Below are 12,040 nucleotides of genomic sequence, written 5' to 3' on the forward strand. Positions count from 1 at the left end.
ATAGAGAGAAAGTGAGAAAGAGAGAGTGAGAGAAAGGGGGGAGAAAGAGATAGCAAGAGAGAGAACAAGAGAGAGAAAGAGCGTGAGAAAGAAAACAAGAAAGAGAGAGAGAGAAAGCAAAAGAGACAGAAAGAAAACAAGAGAGAGAAAGTGAGAAGAAGAGAGAGAAAGAGGGGGAGAGAGAGAGAAAGAGAGGGAGAGGGAGAAAGAGAGAGGGAGAGGGGGAGAGATAGCAAGAGAGGGAGAGAGAGAAAGAGAGAGGGAAAGGGGAGAGAGGGGGGAGAGAAAGAGAGAGGGAGAGAGAGAGGAGATAAAGGAAGAGGAGAGAGAGAAAGGAAGAGAAAGAAAGAAAGAGGGATAGAAAGAGAGAGAGAGATGCTCAGTGAGCCTTTCTTTGAAGTTGCCTTTCTTTCTTTCTTTCTTTCTTTCTCTTTCTTGCTTTCTTTCTTGCTCTTTTTCTTTCTCTCTTTTACCTTCCCTTCCTCTATTTCTTCTTTTCTTTCTCCTTCCTACCTTCTTCCCTTACTCTCCCCTTTCATAAGTTTCCTTGCTTCCTTCCTCTGTTCCTGTCCCTTCCCCCCTTCTTTCTTTCTTTCCTTCCTTCCTTTCCTCCCTCCATTTCTTGCTTTCCTTTTCCTTCCTCCCTTCTTTCCTCCCTCATTCCCTTCTTTCACTCCTTCCTCTCTTACTCTCCCCTTTCACACCTTTCCTTGCTTCCTTTGCACCCTTCTTCTGTTCCTGTCCCTTCCCTCTTTCCTTCCTTCCTTCCCACCCTCCGTCCATTCATTCACCCATTCCTCTCTTGATCGCCCCTTTTACGGCGCCGCTGACAGCTAGCTCCCCCCCCCCCCACCGGGCCATGGAAAACTGGTCTAGCTTAAAGCCGGTCCCTGGTGCAAAAAAGGTTGGGGACCTCTGATCTAAAATACTCATCTCAAAGAAGAGGAGACACACATTATAAATGCATTGAATCATTTTCCAATTTAAAATGCAAGGCTGGGAAGTATTCCTGATTCATTACTGAATTCACAAATCCTTCTTCAATATCATCTGTAATGATTACTGGACTGTTTTCCCCACCAAAAAGATTGACATTTGAATAGTTTGCTCTCTAGAAATTAATGTGGTCATTAAGTATATTCCCCCTATTGACTTTGCTTGCCAGAAGTGAACAAATTCAATGGGGGGATGAAAGGTTACAAATTTATTTATTTATTTATTTATTTAATCGGATTTGTATGCCACCCCTCTCTGAGGACTAGGGGCGGCTCACAGCATATATAAAAAACAGAACAATAATATAAATCCAATTAATGCTACATTTAAAAAACAATTAAAAGGAAACACTTATCGGCCAATCATTCAACAATCATAATTAAAGCATTCAATGATCAGGGGAAAGATCTAAAAGTCCCAACTGCAGAAGTGGGTGATAAATTAAAGGCTTGCCACCAACATGATGATATCTAGGGGCAACACAAATACTACATATTATTTTGAGATGTTCTTGCTCTCTGTGCACTTTCTAGTTGGGGGGAACTTTCTATGACTCCTGAGCAAGCTGTTTGACTTTAGTAAAACTCCTTGAAAAGAAGATAAAAAGATTGTAGTATAGTTTTATTTCCTTTGCTTTGTCATTAAAAAAAGGATAAAGTTTAAATGTATGGCACAGTCGGTTTTACTACTTCGGGACTGTACTGCTTATTCTCAACCAATCAGAGACGCTCAACACAGATTCAACTATTACATTGCTTCAATGCATATTTAACAGTAAGGTTAAGCTTTCATAACATAGTTATTTGATAGAAAATTCAACAATGTCAACAGCATGATTTCTGCTTTGGCTTAATGTTTTTTCTCTCTTTAAAAATATTTCTTATTAAAACATACTTACAACTCTGGCACTGATCTGCTGAAGATCCCCAACATCGATTTCCACAGGATTTGTGACACTGTCCACCTTTAGAAAGAATAGAACAAAGATTATTGACAGCCTCTTTTCTTCATTGCCTTTAATCTTCATCTCAGAACAACTCTAGGTCATACTAGGTAATTAGCATGGAAATTTTATGAGATCATTAGTGTTTTCAGATTGATATAATATAGGAAAGAAAAAGGTTCCTTGGAAAATCTACCATGTTTCCTATATATGAATTAAAGGTAATTTATGATAGAACTATGGATTCTATTTGCACCATTTTGTATTTAGACAGCTACTGTAGAAATGTAAATGCCTAACTATTAAAATCTTTTTCCAATTCTATATGTGTGTAAGATGTCCAAGCAATTAGAAAAAAGATGAAGCAGACAGAAGAAATTAACAGGTCAAAAGAAAAGTAAAAGCCTAAAACCTGTAATCCAAAATTCATGGTTGAGCATCAGTATCAGCAGTGGGTTGCTACTAGTAACAGTCCGGTTCTATGAGAAGGCTCCATCCACCCAACCCAGATGCTTCTGCATACACAGAAGCGTTGTACATGCATGAACCAGTAGTAATGGGATTTAGAAACCATCACTGATCAGTATACCAACAGACAGCTACCTTGGCACCTTCCAGGGATGGTGCCTCCTTGATTTAATTTTATTTAGGATTTTTAAAAATTATTACATTCATATTCTTGGGAGACCAGATTGCTCCGAGTCTTCGGAGAGGGGCAGCATACAAATCTAATAAATTGAATTTAATTGAATTGGTTAAAGCACCAGTCCAAAGCAACATGTTTATTTTCAATAATGCACCTAGGCTTCAGCTCTAGAGTAATCTTTCAGAAATAAAACTGATGGAAAGTCCATTATATTGTTTGGAATAGTAGAATCATATGTTTAAATATGCCATTCAGGCCATTGAATCCAACTATTTGCTCAGTACAGGAACCCAAATTAATGTCTCCATCTAGCCTTGCTTGGATACACTGATATTCATGGGAGACCAAATTGCGTGAAGAGGATCCTACCATATCATTGGATTGGTCCCATTGTAAAACTGTTTTTCCTTAATAGATGCTTATTCTAATATGTAACTTGAATTTATCTTTGCCAGAAACCATTGTGTAGTGACAGCCGAGAGACATCTCTGACAGAACTGATTAATGTTTAATAGCCAGACCAACCAGAGTTTGATACACACAGCAGATAGTTTGCTTGTAAGGTCAGACTGAAACGTCTTGTCTGCAATGCCACTTTTTGGAAGCTCTTGTTAAGGACCAAATTTATTTTCTTCATGCAGTTAAATCAAGTAACTGTTCCTGTGTCCCAGGCAATATTTTTAGGAGAAAGTTATATTTCTATGCAAAATAATAGATACTTGTTTATCTCCTTAAAAATATATTTGCTAATTAAACTTGTATATTTGTTCATTTGTTGATGTTCCTCATTGTACTGGCTTGCTTCTGTATGCCTGCAGAATTTCAGAAATGACATAATATAAACTTTTGTCCCCCACTTTCTTTTTGGTCCATCCCAAGTTACATAAATGATGAATAAAGCAAATTTTCTAAGAAGAAGAGCCAAGACATAAGTTTCCATGAATTTTTGGCCAGGAGATCAAACAAGAATTCTGGGATAAAGTGAAAAATTGACTCAGATTTCCAAATATGGATCTTAAACTTTGACCCTTTTCCTTTTCTTAAAAGAGACACAGATGATAATATTTAACAAGTAAAATATCTTTGAAAAGGTTTTGATATGAATTAGCCTTCTTAATGCTATAACTAAGTATAAATATTTCTGCTTTATAAAGAAGTACTCTTGAAGAATTATACATGGTCATGGAGAATATATATTCATAAATATTCATTTGCCTTCGTTCATAATATATACTCAACCAAATGTCATCACTTTCTGACAAACACTTAATATTGTTAGAATTTTCTAATTATTTTATACAACAGTTGCACATGTATGCTAACCACTTCATTAAAAACATCAGGCCCAAAGTTCATTTGAAGCAATTATGAACACTTTTTTTATATCTGCATATAGTTTTCTGCTATTGCCTGGCATCTGGTTATTGGGATCAAGACTTCTGTTTTAATTACGACACGCAAGTCCATTCTGTTCAAGAGGAAAGTAATACCATCTGGTACAAAGAACAGAACTTTAACCTGTAACAATGATAATTGTTATTAAACATCCCCTGAAGCACTCTGTAAGAAAATTAAATATACCAAACTTCCTTACAGGAAAAAAGTTATTTATGAATGAGGGAGAGTAAGGAAATAGTGAAGAATTATGACATTATATGAAAGAAATGTGGAATAAATACATAAATGTAAGTAAAGACCAAAGATTTGAAATTCTGTTCAAATCTATTCACTCATATATGAGGAAAAATAGTTTTACCTGATCCAAATAGTATATATTTTGGTTTAAAAAGAAAGAAACTGAACATCACTGGGAATACTGCTCACTTAGTACAGTCTTATGCTTCTGACAAAATCAAATCCTATTGATTCTATTAAATTAAATCAAATCATATTTTTTGATAAGTCTATGCTTTAAATAATATTTTCAGTTCACTGTGACATAATCCAAAATACAGGCTCAAATATCCGTCTGGTGAATAAAAAAGCGCTTCCTGCTTAAACTGATTCATGAGGTAAATTTGACTTGGGTCTTAAATCCAATTCAACATGGACAACTCTTATTTCTATACTGACTATTACTAGCAATCAAACAATTCTCTTTTGTATTGTGTAGAATTGTTATTTTCAAGAATATTTTATTGAAACCAGAATTATACAAGTGCCATATATATATATTCCTGCCTTTGGATGATCCAAATTGCGCAGCAGCAGTAAAAAAAAGCAAATTCCATGCTTGGCATGATTAGGAAGGGAATAAAAAATAAGTCGGTAAGTGTTGTATTGCCTCTGTACAAATCAATGATGAGACCACACTTGGAGTACTGTGTACAGTTCTGGTCACCGCACCTCAAGAAGGATATAATGGAACTGGAAAAGGTGCAAAAAAGGGCAACGCCTTGGTCTCTTCAGCCTTGAAAGACGGCATTTAAGGGGTGACTTGATTGAAGTGCATAAAATCATGCATGGGATAGAAAAAGTGGATAGAGAAAAAATATTTTCTCTATCACACAATACTAGGACAAGGGGGCACTCCCTAAAGCTCATAGGTAAGAAAGTCAGGACAAATCAAGGGAAATATTTCTTCACCCAGAGGGTCGTTGGTTTATGGAATTCACTTCCAGAAGAAGTTGTGACAGCTGTCAGCCTTGATAGCTTCAAGGCAGGATTAGACAGATTCATGAATGCCAAGTGTATTGGTGATTATTGAAACGGATGTCCATGTGCCACCTCTATGTTGCTTGAGGCAGGCAGGATTCCCTTGAGTACCATTTGTTGGGGGTCTGGGGAAAGGGAGGGTCTTGCCTTCTCTTTCTGCTCAAGATCTCCATGTACAATTGGTGGGCCACTGTGTGACACAGAATGCTGGACTCGATGGGCTTTGGCCTGATTCAACATGGCTCTTATTATGTTATTATGTTCAAATTGTATCTATCCCAAGTGCAAACTGACTGAATTGCTGGAAGAGAAAATACTCTCTTTCATGCTAGGATGAATGATACAATCAAGAGTGTGGAAGCAGTTTCTATGGACAGGAAAACTGTTTTTAGTGTGGTTATGATTGTAATATTGATTGTTGATTGAATACTATTGCTTGTTTTTTTAAGATTATGGGTTTTAGCAATAGTTTTAATTATTAGATTTGTACTTATATTGTTTTATTGTTGTGAGCTGCCCCGAGTCTTATTATTATTCTTATTATTCTTATTCTTATTCTTTTGTCAATACAACACAGCAAACGAGATCACTATACTGGATTTCATATTTCATCACCAGTCAGGTGCTTGCCAAGCACCTAGGATTGCGTGATGTAGCGGGAAATTATGTTTGCCGATCCCAGTAAAGCGGCCTTTTGCAATTGACAGATGGAGATTTTGTCAATTCCGATGGTTTTCAAATGTCCGCTGAGATCCTTTGGCACTGCGCCCAGCATGCCAAGTACCACTGGGACCACTTTCACTGGCTTATGCCAGAGTCGTTGCAGCTCGATTTTTAGATCTTCGTATTTCACTAATTTCTCTTACTGCTTCTCCTAAATTCTGCTGTCTCCTGGGATTGCAATGTCGCTGATACATGCTTTCTTTTTCTCCACAATCAGGATGTCTGGTGTGTTATGCTTCAGAATTCAGTCAGTCTGAAGTCAGAAGTCCCACAGTAATTTTGCTTGCTCATTTTCGACCACTTTTTCGGGCTTATGATCCCACCAGTTCCTTGCCACTGGTAGATGGTAGTTCTGGCACAAGTTCCAGTGGATCATCTGTGCCACAGCATCGTGTCTATGTTGTAGTCAGTCTGTGCGATCTTTTTGCAGCAGCTGAGTATGTGATTGATTGTTTCATCTGTTTCTTTACAGAGTCTGCACTTTGGATCGTCTGTTGATTTTTCAATTCTGGCTTTGACAACATTTGGCCTGTTCTTGTGCCGCCAGTATTAGTCCTTCTGTCTCTGTTTTGAGTGTTCCAATTGTAAGCCATGACCAGGTCTTTTCTTTATCCACTTGCCTTCAATCTTCTCCAAGAACTGGCCATGCAATGTTTTGTTCTGACAACTGTCCATACGACATTGAGTTACAGTTTTTCTGTACTGGTCCTTAGTTTGCTTCACCTTGAGAAGCTTCCTATTGTTGACCTCCATCAATGCTGACTCTTTGCTCTCCTTCACATAGTCAGCTAGTGCATGCTTCTCTTCTTCCACTGTCTGCTTCACTTGCAAAAGTCCTCTGCCACCTATTTTCCTTGGTAAATACAGCCTGTCAACGTCACTGCGGGTGTGTAGTGCATGATGGATCGTCATTAATTTTCTGGTTTTCCTGTCCAAGTTGTCCAGCTCTGCTTGAGTCCAGTTCAATATGCCAGCTGTGTATCTAATGACAGGCATGGCCCAAGTATTTATAGCCTTGATAGTGTTGCCACCATTCAGTTTGCTCTTCAAAATTATTCTGCTCCTCTGGATGTACTCTTTGCTGATCGCAGTTTTCACATGACCATGCTTGATATTATCCAGTTGCAAGATGCCCAAGTATCTGTAGGCTTCTGGCTGGTGGCACTTGATGGTTTGACCATTTGGCATTTCAATGCCCTCACTTTCAGTGATTTAACCCATTTTCAGTGCCACTGTGGCACATTTATCCAGGCAAAAATCCATGCTGATGTCATTGCTAAAGATTCGCACAGTGTTGGTTAGTGACTGTATCTCAGTTTCTGATTTTCCGTACAACTTCAGGTCATCCATAAACAGCAGGTGTGAAATTTTTGGTGAATTCCTAACAGTTTGGTAGCCTAGGTTTGTTTTCTGTAAAATGAGTGACAGCGGGATTATAGCAATGATGAATAGCAATGGGGACAGAGTCCCCCTGGAAGATGCCCCTTCTGATGTTGATCAGTCCATAGCTTTCATTCCCAACAAAAAGCTCAGTCTTCCAATATTTCATCACCCTTTCTATGAATTTCCTGATGTTTTCATTGACTCCAATGACTTTCAGCTGTGTGGCAATGAGTCAAAGGCTTTCTTGTAGTCAATCCAGGTCATGTATAGGTTTGTTTTCCTGTTCTTACAGTTCTCCGAAATCATTTTATCAATTAGGAGCTGGTCTTTTGTACCTCTGCTTCGTCTTTTATTGCCCTTTTGCCCCACTGGCATGATGTCATTTCTAGGTAGTCCTGAATTCTGTCAGTTATGATACCTGTCAGCAGTTTGAGTATGGTCGGCAAACATGTTATTGGCCTGTAGTTTCCTGGTATGGCTCCTTTCGCTGCATCTTTCTGTATTAAATATGTTTTGCCAGTTGTAAGCCATTCCCTGATATTTCCTGTCTGCAGAATTTTGTTGAACAATTCGGCCATTTTTGCATGCAGGCTGGTCAGGTATTGCAGCCAAAAACCATGCACCTGATCAGTGCCAGGGGATGTCCAGTTCTTTACTTTCTTCACTCTTTTTGCAATCATTTCAGGTGTTATTTCCAGCTGCTGCATATTGCTCTTTGAGAATTTTTTCTCAAACTCCTTTATCCACCCAGCAGTTTTGTTATAGTCCTTTTCGACCTCCCAGAGATCTTTCCAGAACTTTGTTTTTATTTTCACCTCTGGCTTTTCAATTTTCTTATCTGTTTGCTGATGCAGGTTCTGGTAGAACTGCCTCTGGTTGGATTGAAATGTTTGATTCTGCCTGTGTTGGGTGATCCTAGCTTCATATCGCTCAATTTTCCTGGCTGTCGCTGTTATCTGCTGCTTTACAATTTCCAGAGCTTCCTCGATTTTTCTTGTACTAAGCCAGTAATTTTGTCAAATAGTCTTTGATCTTCTGATTGTTCAGTTTCTGCTCCTTAATGTTCTTCAAGTTACTTGCATCTGATCTCAAGCTTTTGATTTTCAGTTCTAGTCAGATTTTTTTATTTTGGTTTTCCAGTTGGTTTTCCGATTGGTTTCTGTTGCAGTAACCCTAGTTCTTCAGTTACTATCACAGCTGTACTGTAGGCAAGCTGATTCAATTCTTCAATTGAAGTTATATTGACAGCTGCAAGTGCAGAGTTAATATCTTCCATCAGTAGGACAAGTCATTTCTTGCTTATGTTTTTTAAGGCTGTCAGTCTCTTTCGCTCTGCATTGGACTCTGCATGAGCAAGTATCATCATCATCATCATCATCATCATCATCATCATTATCATCATCATCATCATTATTAAAACAATATGGGGTACAGGTCTTCACTTTCATACTGCTAACTATACCCAAATCCAATGGAGAATTTTGGAAGTAAACTGTTGGCTCAAGGGATGGTGCTGTCAGGAGAACTTTAGAATTCTAGACCTTGGTTTACATTACCACAGAAAGATTTTTTGGTGAGAGACAGGCTGCTCCTCATAAAAATTTGGAACAATGTGTTTGGAAAACACCTGACTAGCTCATCCAAAACACTTAAGATAAAATTAGAAGGGGAAGGAGAACAATGTTTAGTACCAAGCCCAAAGCATAAATCACAAGACAACAAATCAGATTTATTTATTATTATTTATTAATTGGATTTGTATGCCGCTCCTCTCCGAGGACTCGGGGTGGCTCATAGCATATACCAAAACATAACAATACTGAAGAAGAGACTGATCAAGAAGAGACTGATGAGAAAGAAGGGACACTTAGGAATACAAAAGAGATGGAGGAAGGAAAAACAGGGCTCAAAATACAAAGAACAGGGAGATTTTTAAATCTGAGTTCATGAGAACAAGTTCAATATTTTTGCTTTACTGAAACTTGGTGGGATGGAACCCATGATTAGAACATACTGCTAGAATGCTATAAATTGTTTGAAAGTAAAAGCCCTAACAAAAGAGGAGGAGAAGTTATTTTGCATCTAAATAATTACTACAGAAATACACAATACCAAGGAGGAAAGCCTTTTTCGAGTGTTTTGGTGAATATCAGAAGAAAAATAAATCACATTGTCACAGATCACCCAAACAAGTGGAGGAAATAGACAAACTTTAGTTGGTATGTTCAGGAAATACATCACTGTGGCAATGAGGGTTTCAACAACCTCAACTTCTACTTGGAGATAAACTTGGAGATAAACTCTACAGTGAATAGGCTGGGGAAATGGATTTTATTTGGGAGTTTTGAGAGAATTTGAATCTGTGTGTGTGTGTGCATGTGTATGTGTGCTATAGTGTTGATTAGTTTGTTGTGCTGTAGTTCATATATTTAGCTGGTGTACATATTCGATTGAGGATTTGTCTGAGCACTGCCTTCTATGAAACTGGTACTGGTCAAGTGTACAGTGTAAATAGATAATTCACTTTTTGGCACATAGATGCCCAGAAATCTGGTTTCATTTATTTTATTAACTGTAGATCTCATCCCATTCCTAAGAGGTCTATAAGGTGCGTGCACATAAGCACAACAAGATGCCTGCCATCCCTGTCCTAATGTTCCCTTTTATTCATATCCATTTCATGTATTAATAATCATTTTTATACTTGTATCTATTTTCTAATACATGCTTAATGAAAATAAACAATAAAAATAAATAAATAAATAAATTCCTCCATCATACATGCCCATTTTCCTCTATTTATACTAACTATTATTAATTGTTAATCTTCTCCGGGTCCCGTCAACTAAACAATGTCGTTTGGCGGGACCCAGGGGAAGAGCCTTCTCTGTGGCGGCCCCGACCCTCTGGAATCAACTCCCCCCAAATATCAGAGTTGCCCCCACCCTCCTAGCCTTTCGTAAGCTCCTTAAAACCCACCTCTGTCGTCAGGCATGGGGGAATTGACATGTTCCTTCCCCCTAGGCTTATAAAATTTTTGTATGGTATGCTAGTGTGTATGATTGGTTTTTAACTTGTGGTGTTCTTAAAATTAATTTAATATTGGATTTGTCTTGTATTGCTGTTGCTGTGAGCCGCCCCGAGTCTGCGGAGAGGGGCGGCATACAAATCTGATTAAACTAAACTAAACTAATTATATTTGTCTGTTTTCAATCCTTCAATGTAACTGCAAATAATCAAGCTTCCAAATTTCACATAACTCTCACAGTCTGATTGTTAAGGAAATCTGATGATACACTAGCTGTACACAGAAAATATTCTAAATAATGCTTTATTTTCTGAAACAGACATCTACAGATGTCCAACTGTGCCCTCAAATTCCAGGATGCTCCAGACAGCAAAGCCAGTGCTGAGAATTCAGGGAAATTAAATCCACATATCTGGAGAACAGATGAGAAAAGCAACATATGCTCTCACTCAGTCCCCAAGTGACAGACATAGGCAATATTTCAAAAAAGATCCATAAATGCTATACTAATCAACATATCATGGAACTGCCATATCCAAATAAAAGCTTGGTGCTGATATTATTCTTAATAAAAATTCTACCATATTGATCCTTTTCTCCTGAAAATAAACACAAGTTATTTTTAACAGATTTTGACATGTCTACCTGTTTCCTGCTATGCTATTTTTGTGGTGTCAGATGATAATTTGCATTTAAATAGAGATATTTAACTGTAGAGCAAAAAGAAACCTGCCAACTGTCTTTTCTTCTTATTGGAAACTTGAAAGTGTCGGCTTTATTGTTTTCTCCTCTCACTGTTATACAATCAAAATGAGGTGCTGAAAGTATAGATAGCGGAACTTTGAAATAAATTATCACAAGCCTTTTTGAAGGTCATATATCAAGTAAATTGGAAGAAAACATGCTTTGTTTTATTTGCTAATAATAAGGTGTCCAACAGATATTGGACCAGATTCCAATCCTGTAATTTATTTTAATAATGCAATTCTCTGCATGCAAAGAAATAAACTAATTCAGTATATTTGAAATCATATTCTGTCATAAGGTTAATACTTGGTCTGCCTGGCTATTTCAATTAGCCACTCATGAGCCCAGAATTAAATCAAACACACGACAGGAGAGCAGTTGAATCCAGAAAGTCTCTTTTATGTACAGAGGCTAAATGCCTGCTTGAAGGCAAGACCAATTACAGTTTTATGAGTCCCAAAAGGTTAGAGTTACTCACACCAAAAGTGCACTTGACATGCTTAAGCTTGTGCCAGAGCCAAGGAGTGATTTCTGAGTCAATTAAGGCAGAGTTCCACACTGAAATCCGCACAAACAAACTCAATCCTTCTTGAGTGTCACAGAGTTCACAGAAATACAAAACAGAATGCAAACCACACTGCACAATCTTCTTTCTTCCAAAAACACCAACGATAAACGCCCACGCCCAGCACTACAACCCTCCCCTTTTTATCAGGGTTTCAGCCACATAATTAACCTCTGAACAGCTGCACTCCATTATCTGTTTTTACGCCTGTGCAGCTGTTCCTGCCTTCCCAAGATCCTGCGCACGCGGGGATTCAAGATAGGGTTATTCATGATGTCCTCCCTTTCTGAGTCCGAGGACCCTCTAGCTGTGGGACTAGCTGGGTGGCTGGCTGCACCCATTCCCCTGTCTGTC

At 38.1% G+C, this 12,040-nt stretch overlaps 1 protein-coding gene across 1 annotated transcript in view; it reads right to left on the minus strand.

The window, feature by feature from the left end:
• ERBB4 (erb-b2 receptor tyrosine kinase 4) overlaps positions 1 to 12,040 on the minus strand; it is a 1,218,240-nt gene that overhangs the window by 352,404 nt on the left and 853,796 nt on the right. The window contains exon 5 of the mRNA XM_070732179.1: positions 1,895 to 1,960. Coding sequence (XP_070588280.1) covers positions 1,895 to 1,960 — 66 coding nt within the window. The remainder of the gene's footprint in view (positions 1 to 1,894; positions 1,961 to 12,040) is intronic.

Source organism: Erythrolamprus reginae, chromosome 1 (genome assembly GCF_031021105.1).
Source record: "Erythrolamprus reginae isolate rEryReg1 chromosome 1, rEryReg1.hap1, whole genome shotgun sequence".
Classification (NCBI taxonomy): Eukaryota; Metazoa; Chordata; class Lepidosauria; order Squamata; family Dipsadidae; genus Erythrolamprus; species Erythrolamprus reginae.